Raw genomic sequence first — 18,160 nt, forward strand, 5'->3', positions numbered from 1 at the left:
AAAAAATTTTGAAATAAAATAAAGAATTTTAATTCAAAATTCTTTATAGAATTTTTTAATAAATTTCAAAATAAAAAAAAATTATATAAATTGAAATTAAATTTCTTAAAAAAAAAAATATTATTTTATCTGTAATTAAAATAATTCAATTAAAATTTAGCGAAAATTTTTTTCCGTAAATAAAATAAATTTGATTAAACTTGAAAATTATTTTTATGGATTAAAATAATTTGTTTAAAAAAATGTATCAATAATTTTAAAAATTTTCTTTCCACGAAAAATTAAAAAATCAATTCTCCATATCCGGATTAAAACTTGTACAAAACTTTCCGGCCGTATCATATAAAACAGACCTACAACTGAACCCACGTACGTCAGTTAGTGTTATGGAGTATAAGGGTAAATAAAAAATGCACCGCTGGCTCTCTCGAAATGCGCATTGATGGAGTTAGTAGTGTTGCGAGTCGAGAGTGAAGAGTGCCGACGAGCAGAGACGAAAAGCCGAGGAAAATGAAAAAATAAAAAGCTGAAAAAAAAAAAATAAATAAAATAAAGTAAAGGTAGCGTAAACCAAACCAAAAGAATGAAATGTGCGTGATAGAGCAACCGAGATAGTAAATTTAAAAGCTTGAGAAAGAGCGTTGTATCATGAAAAAGAGAAAATGAAAAGTTAAAAAGAATAAGAAGATTCAAAAACTATTTCTGGCGCTAAACGACCTCGTGACGTTCTATCGCTCGGTCAGTAGCTCTCATCTCAATTCACGCACTCTTACTCTTACTTTTCGTGCTTTTTTTAAAGCTCACATTTTTTCCTCGGCACCTTTTTTTTTTACTTTTTATCTTTTTTACCTTTAAATATATATAGCAAACCTACCGGCTGCCCGTCCGGTATTTGCTTTATTTTTTATCGCGTCTTTCGCCTCGTGAATTCACCGTCATAAACATATTTTATATATACTCGGCACATTAAAAGAAAATAATTGCGCCTCGAGGATAATTTTTTCCTCGTTATTATACGTATGTGTTCATCATTATTATTTTTATTATTATTATTATTTTTTACATTATTTTTCTCTTCTTTTATTATCTCTATATGCTTGAGGGCTCATTTCCCTCATATATAATTTTTTTTATCCATGCACTATCTGGTGGTATCTCACTCGCGGTGAAATATCTACGAATTTCTCTGGTCTATTCACACTACACTCAGCGATATGCCGGCTCTCGATCGATATTTTAATCCCACGATGGTGGTATTTGGTAAATGGCTAGGGCCAGATATTTGTTGTTCCTGCCTAGCAGTACCGCGTTGTCTAGTGCTCGCCTTGTTTTAGATTTTTTACATTTTATTCCTCCGCAAAACAGCCCCCTATAGAGACTCCCAAAACTCGAGTAAAAAAAAGTTAAAAAAAAAAAAAAATTTTAATATAAAAATGAAAAAATGTATGAAAGAAACCTTCGGCTGGACATTTGTTCGAATCAATTCATGTCCGACAATTCTCCATTTAAAATACCTACACTATAGAAATAGAAGGAAAAGGAGGAAAGATTTAAATAAAAATGAGGAGTTGGAATGAGAATGATAAATAAAAAGCCACAATAGTTTTTCATTACACGCTCGACATTTTTTCACGATTGTCATCTTTAGTTGGTAATTTTTATACGACATGGAAAAATTTAGGAGTGTATATTTATTTTTTAAATGTAATTTTTTAGTTGGAGAGTTTTTAAATTATTTTAAATTATAAATATTACCATCCTTTATTTAAAAATTTTCCTTAAATAATTTTTAACTCTTCAAATTGTAATTATTTCTTATTAATTTCTAAAATTAATAATAATAATTGTTAAATTTCTTCTGTATATTATTTATTCTATCCAAAAAAGCCAAACATTAATCCATCACAAAAATAACATCATCAAAAGCAGTCGCGTGAAAAAGTCCTCACCCTTGGTGTATTTAAAAGCAAACCAGCCGGTGATTGGAGGCGAGTAAAAACTGAAGACATAACTGCGGATTCGGGTGGACGTTACATCGACCCGACTCCCTCGTCGCGAGTATTTCACCCCGGGATCGGGGTGTAAAAAAATAGAGAAAACAAAAAAGGTTAAAAGGAGACAAGTGGAAAGGGCCCTCGGAGGGTTGGCGTGACGGGATTGCGAATCGCGGGACAGACTACTTAAATTCCGAGTGTACTGGTTGGCCAGTCGACGGAGGGAGCAAGAGACTCTGCTGAAGAAACGTCTCCCCGAAAAGAATTACTTTAAAAAAAGTAAAGGCTCGCTCCAAACAAACCAAAAGGTCTCGGGATCGAGAGAGAGAGAGAGAGAGAGAGAGAGAGAGAGAGAGAGAGAGTGGGACCCTACACACGTATATTTATATCCGAGCAGTCCTGGTCCTCTTCTCCACACACATATTTATATACGAACACGTCCGCGAGTCCGCGAATACACGGGAGACTACAGGGCAGTGCTGGGAGGGCGGAAAGGCACCAGAGGACGAGTAAAATGAGCCAGAGGATGAGGATGAGGACGAGGATGAGGATGAGGAAGCGCCTGGTGGAGGAGACAGACACAGACGTAGACACATACAGACTATAACACACAAGGATAGCGCATACGCCGTCGCGACGGAGGCTGCGGCTACGCGGCGCCTACCAACCACCATCTATAATCTCTATGCGGATATCGATTTTCCACCCTGTATTTCCTAAATTTATGCAAACTAGCAACCCTTTCCTGCACAGCACAGCCCGTCCTCGTCCTCGTACTCGTGCTCGGCCCCCCGGCCCCTGTCGGCTTACTCTACTCGAGACTCTGCTTCTGCTTCTGCTTTCCGCGGTGCGGTACCGCTTTTCCGTACCCCGTTCCTAGATGGCCAGCGGGCAGCCGTACTTGCTACTCTATACATAGTCCTATCGATGGATATATATGTATATATGTGGGTAGCTCTGGATGGCTATGTGTGTATGACTTCAGTTAGGACTATGTATCTATGTATCTCACTATAACTATATAAATTTATACGGCGGGTCGGCTGCAGCAGGGACAGCAGCGGGAGTGTATGTACCACCTAGCGGCCCCATTCATCTAACGAGCCCACTCGCCCGAGATATCGCTCGTACTCTCTGTACCGAGTGACGGCCGACGACCCAGCAGAAACGAGCCAGGTGTGAACAATAAAGAGATAAAGGACATTATTTTTCCCACCTGTCAATTATTCATTTGATTTACTTCCCAGCGAGTCTATAAAACGAAAAATACTCTTATCGGGATCCAAGGGTTTCTCTAGAGAATTTTCTTTTGTAAGGAACTTTGCTGGAAAATAATCGGGTATTTATTTCGGGGGTTTCTCGGCTCGAGTTATGGTTTAGAAGATTAATATTTAAATTAAAGAGTTTAAAATTGAATTATTGTCGATTTTAAAATTAGGAAAAATTTTTTAATAAATTTTAAATGAGATACATTTTTTGCTTGATTGAATAATAAATTGCAGATCTGTTAAAAATTAATAAAATTTATTTTTTTGGCTGTCAAATTTTTAAATAAATATTTATTGAATAATTTTATAAAAGTGTCTTGAAAAAAAAAGAGTTTAAGGATTAATTTTTGTCAAAAAATAAGGAAAAATATTTATAACAGAAATATTAATAACTATATGTTCAGAATAGAGAATCTAATTTAAATAATTCTAACATTTGTTCAGGTTTATTTGATTAAAAAAATCAATTTAGATTGTAATTCGATAACTGAGTTTATGAATAAATTAAATTATTGGCAACGGTGTAGAATAACAAGTGGACTAAGAATCCTAAGAATTTTAAATAAATTTAAAATAATAGCAACCACTTTGATATTTTTTAATATTTCATCGATAACTAATACTTAAAAGTAAAAAGTAGTTCAATTTATTAAGCTTAAAAAGAAAAATAAATTTATTTCAGTTCTAATACGGGAAAGTCAGTTTTTTTCCTTTAATTTTGCCGGTGATTGAGCTCTCTGCGTGATTTCTCGCCAACTTATCGGCTGTCAAAGTAGAAAATTAAACTTTTGACTTTGATAACCCATTACTCATGGACTAATAACCGTATAGAGCTTACCGAGCAATCAAATTAAAAGAAAAAATAGGAGAAAAGTATTTAACGATAAAATTAATTAAAGAAACTTTTTTTTTACTTTACTTATTTTTATTTATTTTTATATAAAACTTTTTCAAGCAAGGAATTTTTATATTAAAAATTTTTTATAGTTGTAAAAAAATTACAAAAGAATTTATTCAACGCATTCTTTAAAATTTTTTATGCACAATTAAAATTCTTAAAAAAAATCTTTAAATTTTCACATTAATAAATAAAAAAGCCTCTTCAGAAAAAATCCTTTTTTACGGCCTTCTAAGCCATAAAAAATTTCTTTCCATTTTATTTTGTCATTAATTTAAATAAAAAAATTTTCCAAATTTTTTTAATTAAAAATTTTCAAATATTTCTAATTAACTCATTTTTTTTTTGTTAAACATAAATCTATTTTTGGATTCAATTATTAAACAAAATTAAATTATTAACAGTCAATAAATCCTTCTATCAGTGCATCAAAACTAAAAAAAAAACTAAAATCAATCAATTCTTGGAGCCGATCGTTGGGACCGTCCCCGGATTTCCCTTAGTCGGTTGGGCTGAGTGACTCGCGAATTATTCGTTGGTAAAAAATTTGTCGCTCGGAATATACGTCCACCGGAAGCACTTGATCCGGCAGTAGATAGTTGTCGATTCCTCTATATATTATAAATCGAGTACCGAGGAGCATAGAGCACAGAGGAGAGAGCAGCGAGTCTATCTGGCTGGGAGGTTGGCCGTAAGTGGCAAAAAATAAAAAATAGACAACTTTAAATAAAGACACGGAGTAATATAAAGAAAGAGAGAGAGCAGCTCGTCCGAATAGAAGATGATAAGGAGGCGAGGGTCGGGGGTGAGCGCTAAAAACGACAATGCGACGCGACTACGTGGCAGCATGAAACGCGTCGTTCCGAACGAGCGAGTACCGAGTACCAGTTTCGAGCAACCCCTGCACCGGGTCATGGAGCGGGTGTACTCTGGTGTCGCTCGGAAGGAAGAGGGATCGCGGATTGCACCGATTTAAAAACATTGTCGCCCTCGCTCATGTTTCCGCGGGGCAAAACGCGCGACCGAGCTCGATTGCTCGCCTTTTATTTTATTTTATTTTTTATTTTTTATTTTTTATTTTTTATTTTTTATTTTTTATTTTTTATTTCTGACTCTATCCTGCCATTCTATTCTATTCTATTTTTTTCCCAGCCCGTCCTTTCACCAGATATATATCGGCTCGCCCTCCATGCTACTCGTCGCGCCAAATTTATGCAGATTGGAATTTCTCTGTCCTACATCACACTAACGGCCGCATTACAAATCGATAATCCGCGACGTTTTGTCCAAGAGTGGAAGCGAGACCCAACAAACTATCTCCTCAAACATTTATTTTATTTTATAGCTTTTCTTCTCCATGCAGCAACACCCCCCCCCTCCTTAGGCCCCCGTTCAATCCGGCTCTTCTAACTTCTACCCCTTTTTCCATCTTCCATCTTCCATCTTTCATCTTTCAGCCGTAACCATTCCCGTTTTTACTCTTTTTATTTTCCTTTCCTTTATATTCACATCCATCTGTCTGCTCGTCCAAATTATTCCAGTTTATAAACTTTATTGTGTACTTTACACGCATAAAAGCCCGTAGAGAGAAATAGGACGAGCGCATAGACCTGTTAGGGGTTAAAAAAAAATATCAAATAAAAAATAACCCCTGAAATAAAATCACGAGGCAATTTACTGTTGTAGAATAGTCTAGCCATAAGGATGTACTTTAGAGTCCTAACTGTGCTTCTATATTTAAATTTATATATATATATATATATATATATATATATATATATATATATATATATATATATATATATATATATATATATATATATATATAAAGGCAAAGGAAAGGGTAAAGCACATACTTACCCTCATTTTTCCGTAGGACCTTATAAAGCTAAAAATGTCGCTTCAAAGCTCGTAGTAGTAATTTTTACCAAACAATTGCCCCGGGCCTCCTCTTAAAAAAAAAAAAAAAAAAAAAAAAAGCTAGGTAAATATATACAATAAGTATGACTGTGACTGTAACGAGGAATGAGGAAGAGTAAAGAGTGGAGGAGGACCATTTCCAATGAGAATAGCGACTAAGGGCGTAGAAAAGAGTATCTGAAAAAAGAGAGAAGAGGTTCTTCTCTTGTAACCGGAACTCCTTCCACCCTTTTCACGAGCCCACAATATTTACAACGGTCTATGCAGACCTCGGAATTGCCTATAAAGAAATCGCGGAGTCGCTTTGTTCGCGTCATAACGTAGTAACGTAAGGGGCCACCGGCCATACACTCGGGATCCGAGCCAAATTAATAAATATATTCCCAAGTCGATTCCTCCGCCTCTTATGCTCTCCACTCTTTTAGTCCTCTTTTTGGTCTACCCAGCTTGCTTCTTAGTCTGGTTATACTCCGTTTCGAGCTCAAGCTTTGTCCCCACCACTCGAGAAAGACTGTGCTGATTTACACTGAAAAAAAGGGGTTGAATTAAGATTATGGTCTTTAAAAATAATTGAACTTTTCTCAATTTGAAATTTTTGAATATATATTTAATACCAAGAAAATAATTTTCTTTAATCTAGAAATTCCTCGTTTTGCTCGAAATTTTCTCTATAATAAGGAGAATTGTTTTCGAGCCAAGATATTTTTTTTTTTTTTTATGTTATTTCTCTGCTAAACAAAGTTTTGTTGAAGTATTAGTAAAAAGGAATAAAAATAAATATTATGACAGTTATTCCACACATTTCTCGATGATATTACCGCGGATAAGCAATTAGGAAGTAATTCCGGGTTAAAGGACGTTACGGGGTTTGAGTGGCATAGAAACGAGGCCTGCGCCCGAAAAACCAAATCGATAGGCGCATACCACACACACATTAGCCCTATCCTCTATATTTGTTGTACATATCCATATATTTATCCTTGTACATACCTAGCAAATATATACATGTACATAAACGTCCACATTACACGACTCCGTGCATTGTATGCCCCGCAATGAATGTACATGTTATATGTACAAAATAAAAAAAAAAAAAAAAATGTAAAAGAGCGAGTATCAGCGGAAAGAGCAAATGTTGTGCAAAAGTTGCTGCCTCTTATGGATTATAACCTGGAGAGAAGAGAAACGTATGCTTTGGAGTTCCGTACTTTGGATTCCGTATTCCGTCTTAAGCTTTCTCCGAGCATTCCAGCTTTTAACCCGCCTAAAATTCATTTTACTACTGTGTACCCACTAAGGGAGTAAGAGAGCAGAAGCCTGAAGAATGAAAACGAAGAGGAGGTGGAGGTAAATTCCGGATGTTGCAAAGACATATCCAACCCCCTCGCTCCTTACCAGCTAACAGACCCTGGAGATGTCTCGGTGGAAGATAAAGAACGGCTGCAGAGGAAAAGTAACGGTCGCTATTCATCGAGAAATTTCCAGTAGGATGGCCATTGTCAATTGAAGAAGAAGAAACGCCGGGTGGGGGAGGAGGTTATGAAAACTCGTCGGACGGTAGAGTAGTCAGGAGATGAACTGGAAAGAGGGCAAATCCCAAAGACCTTCGGGTTAGAGAGAATTTTACTTAAATTATAAATTATATAAGGAAAATTTAGTTATCTAATTTAGTTGAAGACTCCAAGAAATTTCGGTTGATTTTATTGTGTGCAATCAAAGTTAGGTAAATTATTATATATCGACGGTCTAACTCCTTTTTTTTTAGAAGGTGATTTTTCATCATTTTGATTATATTTTTGATTCTTTCTACTAATACTCGAACAAAACTCTGTTTAGCAGAGAAATAACATAAAAAAAAAAAAAAAATATCTTGGCTCGAAAACAATTCTCCTTATTATAGAGAAAATTTCGAGCAAAACGAGGAATTTCTAGATTGAAGAAAATAATTTTCTTGGCATTAAATATTCAAAAGTTTCAAATTGAGGAAAGTTCAATTATTTTTAAATAAAAAATTTTTTTTTCCTATTTAAACATAAAATACTTCGGACTAAGAAATTAAATCTAGATAAAGAAAGAAATGTCAAGTAGATTTTACTATGCGCGATAAAAGTTGTGTAAATATACTTTGCTGTATATTACTCAGTCCATGAAAATGAAAATAATGTAAATATTAATGTGTTTTGATGTGAATTTTTATTAGAAATTTCTCTCCATAAAGTTTTTCACGTAAAATATAATATCCTCAACACCTTTATCGTAACAAGTAGTACAAACCTTTATCTTCCCCAAAAAAACGAGCAATTAAAGTGACACATAAATCCACCCTAAAATCTACCTGTAAAGTGTCAGCAAAAAGTCGAGCAAAAAAGGAAACAAATAAAAAAAAAAACAAACAAACAAACGTGTTTAAGTCTGAGACTTAGTGGCAGATAAGTACCGTAATACTCTCAGCCGTTGAGATTGGCGTGAGTTCATGGCACGGGTAGTAAGCGTGCCTCCGTCTTTTGGCTTTCAGCGTATCTATCGCGATACAACTAAACTAAACTCATAACAACCAATACAAGGTAGAAGCCACACTTAAACTTGCAGACATAGACCTTACCTCTGGTTAAGGCTACTATACCGCGATACGCTGCTTAAAAACAGCACTTTTGGAATTACTGATGATGTCTCTACTCCTAAATAAAGAGCCAGAGTAAGACCGTTTACAAGGCACCTTAACCACCACGTGCTCAGTTTTGTTCTTTAGATAGAAGATAGGAGATATTTAGGTACTGATAGTTAGTTCACTTCAACGATTTATTTAAGCTAAAGATTTAATAAATTTTTTTTTTTTTAATTTAAGCATTAATTTTTTTTTATTAATCACTATTATGATTTTTTTTAAGAAAAGAACATTATTAAATTATATTTTTTAGAAGAAAAAATTTTTATTAGTAATTAGATTAATTTTTTTAATGATAAAAATTTTAATTGTTCATTCAAGTCCTCAAAAAAAAAATTTTGTCTCCGCCTTAACTAAAAAAATTATTTTTTTTTAAGTTGAATTTAGAATAATTGATATAAATTGATGCCTTTGCAAAGTTTTATATAATTTTCAGCGATAGTTAATTTATTATAATAATTTTTTGGAGTAATTATAAATAGATTAAAATTTCAAGCTCGATAAAATTTTTTTATTTAATCATTTAATGTAATTAGATGACAATATATCAATTGATATAATTAAGAAAATAAGCAAAATTTTGAGATGAGCATATTTTTATTTTAAATCGGATTTTTATTATTTTAAAATTTATTTTTAAAGCACCTAAATTATTTATATTGAGATAAAAAATTAAAAAAAAAACCATTTTTAAAGTTAATTTAAATAAACTTTAATTTTTGAACGATAGAAATATTTCTCAACCATTAAATTTATTTTTTTTTTTTAAAATATTTCCACAAAAAAAAAAAGAAATTGATCAATGTAAAATTTTTCCATTATAAATTTTACAATTCTAATTTAAGGTTGAATTTTTTCTCTTCAATCACAATAAATTCTCCATTACATATGCTTGAATTTTTTAGCTGAAAAGAAATTATTTCACGAAATAGAATAAAGTATATAAAAGTTTGGAGAAATAAGTTTTCAGTTGAGGGTTTTGCCGAAGGATAAATCCACCGACAGAGATAATAAGGGGGAGAAATATGTCCGCTGTCGTACGAAGTAGTTATTGTATGTAGGTATAGTCGGAAAAGTGACGTAAAGGGGCTTTATTTTGTCCACAAGTTAAAATAGACTCACACTTTGTTGTTATGTTTAAAGTTTATAAAGAAGAAACAAAACAAAAATAAAAATAAAAATAAAAATAATAAGAAGGTTTTTTAACGCGCGCGTTGGGAAACAATATTTCGCAAAGAGCTTTTTAGAGAGATAAAGTATTAAGAATAAGAGGGGTGGTATGGAACGGAGAAGAGAAAGGGGCTGCGGTTATTTTATGACGGAATTTACTTTTTTTTATTAAAGGGGAAAGGGCATAATGTTTGAGGTTTAAGTAGTTGCGTGAACCGAGACATAACTGTTATTCGCGTGGGGTCAGTAAGTCCATCGGAAGTTAGGACAATGAAATGTGACATTAAACAAACTATAATGTCCTACTAGTAGTGCAATAAAAACCGAGTAAGCATCAATAATGTGACTTTGGTGCCAGAAGGTCGCGCAATTATTTTTATATTTACTTATATATACTTTCCCGGATATGTATTAATAAAAAACCCCCGTGTGCGCTCACTCTGCCTCTGGAAATTAATATTCCGGTTTTATTGTTCGCTATGCTAATTTTATGGGTTACATAGAGTAACGAGTTGTAATTAAGAAATACTAGTTTTTTGTTTACGAAGGGTTTCATTCTAATTAAGTAGATTTCTAGTGAGAAATTTTCATTTTTATTCAATTTTTGTTACTAAAAAATTTATTATCAATTTTTTTGTATGCTTCACAATACTTTAACCCATAAAATTAATGTTTAGAATTTTTATTGAACGATCACATATTTTTTTTTTAAGATCATTAAAAATTGAAATAATTTACAAAAAAAAAATTAATTTTTGAACAAATATAAGAAAGATTATTTCCAAAAATCTTAATTTATTATTTAAAAAATTTTTAATTAAAATCTAAACAATACATTTTACAAAATCAAATAAAAACTGATTTTTTAAAAAGCTTGATATATTTAAAACCTCAATATATTTTTATTAATTCTCTGTAAATCTTTAAAAATTAAATAAGATAATTTATTTAGCCATAATCTACTAACCCACGAAATTTCATAAAATTCTGACCAATAATTCCGACGGTACAAAATTAAAAAGTAACTTATTAAATTATCATCCCGCGCTCAACAAGATGGCTCTTTCAATGAAAATGGCTTCCGCGTTGCGCGCGTATCCAATCTATCTCTATTATATTATCAAAATAATTTACTTTAAAGACTATTTATTCATGATTCATGATTCACGATAGAATAATGTCCGAAAAGTAAATAAACAAAGCGAATTAATCGTCAATAGACGTCAGAGATAAATATTTATCTCTGTAAGACAAAAAGTAAAATAAAACAGCCCCGAAGTTTTTAATTACTTCCTAGGAAAATATTATTCCGCTAGAAAGCCATAAAAAAAAAAAAAAAAAAAAAAAAATCTGTAAAATATTCAGGCGTAGTATGGATGTCAGCGTAATGGACATCAAAATGTCGTACACGCGTGGTCGTCACATGAAGACACACTCGGGTTTATATTATTTTCTCTGGGAGCTAAACTCTTGGTAGCTTTATCCACTTGCGATATTCCAAAATAAATTGGCGGCAGCTGTTGCTTGCCGCGCGTTTTGCATTAGTGTCAGCCTCAGAATCAGTGTCTACGACTACGACAGGCATAAGTATGAGCAAGTAAAGGGGCTACATCCACACAATCTAGAGACTACAAGTGCGCTGGTGAATACAGACCAGCAATTGCTGCATACTCTATCCTCCGTATAGTTATAGCCAGTCCTAAGTGTGTATTGCAGTGTAACGCCATTGCTATTGCTATTACGAACAAGCGGTTGCATGCAGATACATTCGTGGATGCACCACCTATTGGTACACTAGCAAGTCTCCACCTTGTACTCTACTACACCAAAGCCTACTCTACTCTTGGTCCACCTTGTTGTCTCTCTCACGTCCAATATTTACAACTGTTCTCCTATGTTTCTCCATCCAACCCGGGTCATATTGAGAAATCCGGGGGAATATTCCACGCCTTCTTTAATATTTAATATTATATATTATATATAATACACACGTCGTCAACATACTGATATATATATTTAAATATGAATCTGTGTGCAGATGTATTGGTTACATGTCTCCTTGTAAATTATTTACTCAACCCCGCTGCCGCTACTTCCTCGCTTCTTTCGTCTCACTTCTTACTTCTGTCTTCTTTATACTTTTATAATATAAAAACACTTCTGGCAATAGGATATTACATTTTACATAAATAGATGTATGTCTCATGTCACATATGTCTTCCGTATTATTATAATAAATATTAACAAAAAATTTTTTTTATTTAAAACTTTTTGAATTTATGAAATTTTTTAAGTTTTGTTTGTTGGTCACTGTATTTATGTAATAATAATCGGGAGTATTTATAGATTCATTTTTTGATAAAATTTTATGAGCTTCAGAATATATTTTTTATCTAAATTTTAATTTTTATGTCTGTAATATTTTAAGGAATAAATTTTTGTTTTGTTATAACTAATTAAATTTTTTATAATTTATAAATATACTCAGACTTTTCAGGCCAACTTTTAGAAATTTTTAATTATAATATCTAAAAATAAAATACTTAAGAAAATTAAAAAGAATACAAAGCAATATTCTCGACTAAAAATTGTTTTTCTTTCTTTTAATATTTAACCTTTAAAATTTTCCATTAATTAAAGTCTAAATGACTATCTAAAATATTTATTAGCTGTCAAATTTGTAGGAAATTTAATCTTCAATCGTTATCACGACAATATTCGAAAAAATCCGATTTTTGAATTATCAATAAAATATTTGGCAAGTGATAGAAAAATAAAAAACACTAATTTTTTAATTTATTTTTTAAAGACCTTAAAAAAAATTTTTAAATTTTCTTTAAAGTGAGAAATTTAAAAAATTTATAATTTATAAAAAAAGGATAAATTTAGCCGATGTAAGAGCTGCGAGCTAACATATATTTAATGCGTAATACAAGACCGAAGCATGTAAATATTTATATTTCTCTTTGAGTAAAATATAAAAGGAAATTCTAAAAGAGTAAGTTAGCCTAAGAATAAGTATAAGAACTCGGATGGGGATATAAGGATAAAGATAAGGATAAAAAGTAAATAAATAAATAAATAAATAAAGAGAGTAATGTATAAAGGAAGTGGTGAAAACCGTACGATCAACGGCGACGCACTCACGATTTCTTATTTACGATCGCGAAAAGACACTCGGGTTGCATACCTGATGAAGGCATGTACGACTCTCCTTCACTGTTCCCTCGTAAGTTAAAACTTTTTTAGATTTTTTTAGTAATTTCTCCCAGGCGCTCCCACAAACGGGAACGGAAAACGATCCTGAACTACTAGGATGGATCGACGACATGTGAATTCCTCTATAATGCTCCAAAGTAAGCTTAGCTTTCGATGCGTTTCTCGTGAGATTTTCTATTCTGCATGTGACTCCGAAGTTGAGAGCAGCATAAGGTAGAAAGAGCGAGCAAGGGATTGGAGATCGCTGATCGGAGGAAGAGGGAGAGGGAGGGGCTCTGTACGCGTGATGCATTTTATTAAAGTAACATTTTATTCAAGTTGCTATTTAATCACTTATGCATTGTATAAATTTAACACGTTGTGTTATCGTTTTGTAATTTGTGTAATTTAATTATTTGCTTTCAGAATGAAAAGCTCGAGGTGAAGCAGAAATGGGCCTCAAGACTTTTGGGGAAATTGAGGAAGGATATTACACAAGAGTATCGAGAGGATTTTGTACTGAGTATTACCGGGAAAAGGCCAGCTATGTGTGTGCTCAGCAATCCTGACCAGAAAGGAAAAATGAGGCGGATTGACTGTCTTCGGCAAGCTGACAAAGTTTGTACTTTTTTTTCTCAAGACTTTATACTATTTCGAGATTTCATTTTTTTGTTTTTTTTTTTTTTTTTTTTTTTTTTTTTTTTTTTTTCGATTTATTGAAACGGTTACGTGGCTCAATATTTAATTTAAAATATCAAAGACATACTACCTAAAATTATGGAACTTCTTTTGATATAATAAAAAAATTTTTAAATATTTAAAAAATACATTCAATTAAAATTTACAAAATATTAATGGTAAATTTTTTATATTATTATTAATAAAATATTTAATTCATTTATTTATAAAAAATAATTTTTTTTATTGGAGATATGATCTTAGAATTGATATCATTTATCAATAAAATTTATGGTCAGATTTTTTTTTCAATAAAAATTTATTTAAAAGGAGAAAATTAAATAATATTTCCTACAATATTAATTTAAAAAATTTTTTAAATTTATTATTATTTGCTTAAAATTTTTGTTTAGGTCTGGCGATTGGATCTAGTAATGGTGATTCTCTTCAAAGCAATCCCACTGGAGTCAACCGACGGCGAACGTTTAGAAAAGACAGCAGAGTGTGCTCAGCCGGGTTTGTGCGTTAACCCGTACCACATCAACGTCTCCGTCCGGGAGCTGGATCTCTACCTCGCAAACTTTATTACCAGTCACGGTGAGCGTCTCAATACCTCAATATCTAATATAAGCACCAGATACTATCTCTAATAACTACCAACACAACTACTTTCCCGTAAACAAACGAGAAACTTAAGCTAAACGATCCAGCAGGACAATACCGATATAATATTATATTAACCCCACGCAGCTAAACATTAGACACTATCACCTGCCATAAACACCCTCCGCTCGTGAACACAAAATAGCCCACCAGCGCATAATGTGTTCGCCTGATACAAATAACTAACATAACATAATAAATAATGTAAATTATTATTTATTATATCTCGGTAGAAAATTTAGGGAGTGAATTTTTTATTTTAAAAATTATTAAAAATTAAAATAAATTTTTATCTTTGCTCGCAATTTTTTAAAAAATTCTCTTTATAATAATTTATTTATTTTCATATAAAAATTAATTTCAGTGACATTAAAATAATTAATTTTATTTAATTAAATGAAATAATTTTGATTATTTTTTTTTTTACTTCTTACGTTAAAATTTCTCAAAAAAATAGTTTCTATCAAAATTTAATTTGTGATAATTTCTGTGAGGCATTTGTTAGTAATTTTGCATCTAAAACTTGAAAATTAAAAATTTATTTTAGTATAAAAATTCCTCCGTTTGTTTTCGGATTAAAATCCAAATTTTTTCTGTCGAAAAAAAAAAAAAAAAAAAAACTCCGTACGGAAACGTTCCATTTCTTCCCTGCGGCACTTCCAAGTGATGGAAGTGAAAAATCGCTCCCGATTTTTCACCCCGCAGATCCCATGAATGGGAAAAGCGAATATAAGATGAGCAGAGATGAGAATTAGTATATAAAATTCACGTTCGTCCCATCATCATCTCCGCATGCCAGCATTCCTTCATACTCATACTCGTGCTCATTCACTCATACTCGACTCAACTCAACAAAACTCTCGACTGTGCACTCTGCACTCCACTCGTTCATTCAAAAGTAATGCCAGTGCAGTAATAGTCATAGTAATAGTCATAGTAATAGTAATAGTCATAGCCAGTTTTGTTGGGTATTAGTGTAGTACCAGCACCAACTCGAGCAATTGCTGTAGATGCTATGCTGTTACGTATAGCACCTAACATAAAATATATAATAGGTGCAGTAGGAGCACATCTGAACTAAACTAAACTAAACTGAACGTTAAATAGACGGAAAGAGAAGAAAGACTATTTCGAATCAACCTTTCTGTTTCTCCGAGTGTCTCTTGCCAATTTTACTTTCCATGACCATCATCAACAAGCCCTCGAGCTGCGCTATAGTACAAAACAAATGTTACTTTAAATTAATCATTGATTTTTTTTTATGTCAATTTTTAGTTAAAAAATTTTTTGTTACAATATTTAGAATTTTTTAAATTAAATTTGAAAGTATTATATTTAATCATTTTTTTAAACGTTTCATAGAATTAAAAGTTCAATTTCACTGCAAAAAAAAAAAAATTTGAAATAAATTATAGAAGTCAGAAAAATTCATAATTTCTTTTATAAAAAATTATTTTTACTAAATTTTTATTTATAAATTTAATATTTAATTATTTATATACCCAAAAAAATTTTTTTAATTTTATTTGGTGTAAAAAAATTTAGTTTTCTATTTAAATCAAAACAATTAAATTCTCCAAAATAATTTTTTTGGTTCAAAATTTTTTCTCGTTAATCAATTTAATTTTTCTGAGTGTATTAAATTATATTTAGGTAAAAATTGAAAGAGGAGTTTACACTTTCCAAAAATCCAAAAATTTCTTTGTAAAATAAATAATTTTCGTAATTGTAAATATTTGAGCTTCGCTCACAAAAAAACGAAATTTATGTAAATCTCAAAACTCGATAATTTATCAGAGGACATTGGGAAAAAAGTGTTTGTTTTTATTTCCACACTAGACACATAGACTAGACGGTATAGTGTGCATTAATGAAGAGGTTGTTGAATCACTTCTCACTGAGAGGAGTCCATCTGTACTGTGGCTTACGCGGATCGCGTCAATGAATAAGTACGGGTTGCCCGATGGCATCGGTTGCTGGCAGCCTCATTTCCAATGTTTACAGCTGGTTGACGCAAAAATTGGCTGAGGCCTACTACACTCTTTGAGCAATAAAAATAAGAAAGAAATGAATAAGAAAGGGAGACCGAGCGGTGAATTAAAAAGAGGGAGAGCGAAAGAGAGACCGATGATATGTGTGAGTGTGTGTAAAAAAAGAGGAAGAGTAGGGGAAGAGGAAGAGGAAAAAAAGTGTCAGTGCCAAAGCATGGGGTAGGTTAGGTTGCCCGTTTACGGTCGCTTGACTCTTCACTCTTCCGTTCTTATTGAACACTTGGGTGAAAAAAGGTTAAAAGTTTTATTGCTCAAACGATTCGGGTTTATTTGTCCCGAAAATTCTACCATGAGTCGCATCGCTTCCATCCCAGTCCTCCCTTTGGTGTCTATATCTGCTCAGATGTTCCGATGTTCGGTTCGTAGTAGGGAATAGAGGATAAAGGACCGAAAGCGAGCAAGATTGCACCCTCGTTGTAAGCTTGTGGTGACGCTTGTCGCTGGATGTTCGCATTCAACTCCCGGGAAAACTTTTTCACTTGATCCACATCCTCATCCTCATCCTCATCCTCATCCGAGGATCCAATACCAGTACCACCGAGTCCATTCAGTGTCACACCAGTTTCTTTTACTTATCAACCGGTTCGAAGCTTCGCTTCTTCTCCTTTTATTTTATTTCACTTTAGTTTTCTTTCGATCGCTTCCTCGTATCGCCTTTTTTACACTTTCTGACTCAAATTACTTTTTAAGCTTTATCTTTACCCACTTTCGGAAGTTATTAACGAGCTGAGATCTCCCGGATTGAGTGCTCCGGAAAACAAGTGAGCGAAATTTAGTTAAATTGCTTTATGAGTACTATTACCGAAGGTTAACTTCAATTTTAAGGGGTGAATTTTATTCAATAGAAAAATTAAAGATGTTAGATTTTTGGAGTTACTTTTTATTTTTAACAATCATACGGAAATTATTTTGTCGTAAATATTGATTTTTATTCAAGAAATTTTTTTAATTAATTTTATAGGAGCTACTATTTTGAGGATTAAATAAATAGAGAAAGTATTCTGATGATAAAATTGAAAATTTTTTTATTAATTTAAAAAAAATTTTTCTTAATTTAAGAATTTTTCTCTTGATTAAATTAAAATTTTTTTTTTTTTTTTGGAAAAACTTAAAATTCAGTAACTCTATCCAAAATTTCTCCAAATCTTCCATACCTTATAATTACTCTTAATAAATCACTCGCGACACAATTCCGCGAAAAATTCATAATAACCAAATAAAAATGTTGATCCAAGACGTTGATCAGACGACTTGTCACCGAGCTTGGATGATTGAGTACTCACCCTACGCGTGCGATACATCACCATCCACTTAATCATTATTTTTATTTTATCAGTGTGAGCTCGCGTGTCCCGCAGCCGTAATAATTTTCGCCTCTCCAAATTTGACATCGGCTCGAAAAATCTAATTTAAAGATCAAAGCGCTCGGAGCTTAGGTTAAACCTCGCCTCGTTACACCAGATTTAACTATTAGAGGATTAAGTTTTACACGAAATATATAATATATATATTATATATAATAGCGAAGGGGAGCTATTCAGTTTTAGGTCCTCGATTTGTGGAAGCACCTGTCTCTGGTTTACTTAGTTGGAGTCTTATCTGCGAAAACCTATAGTTTATAAACTGGTATACGTTTTTCCAACCTCTGGTGTAGT

At 32.4% G+C, this 18,160-nt stretch overlaps 1 protein-coding gene across 7 annotated transcripts in view; it reads left to right on the plus strand.

The window, feature by feature from the left end:
* Nucleotides 1-18,160, plus strand: part of Nfi (Nuclear factor I) — a 42,516-nt gene that overhangs the window by 5,404 nt on the left and 18,952 nt on the right. For all 7 annotated transcript variants that reach the window (XM_074256276.1, XM_074256275.1, XM_074256273.1 and 4 more), the window contains exons 3-4: nt 13,540-13,731; nt 14,205-14,388. In XM_074256276.1, the coding sequence (XP_074112377.1) occupies nt 13,540-13,731; nt 14,205-14,388 (376 nt within the window). The remainder of the gene's footprint in view (nt 1-13,539; nt 13,732-14,204; nt 14,389-18,160) is intronic.

Source organism: Cotesia typhae, unplaced genomic scaffold (genome assembly GCF_013202065.1).
Source record: "Cotesia typhae breed Kobodo isofemale line unplaced genomic scaffold, CoteBio_Ctyphae scaffold_152, whole genome shotgun sequence".
Taxonomy (NCBI): domain Eukaryota; kingdom Metazoa; phylum Arthropoda; class Insecta; order Hymenoptera; family Braconidae; genus Cotesia; species Cotesia typhae.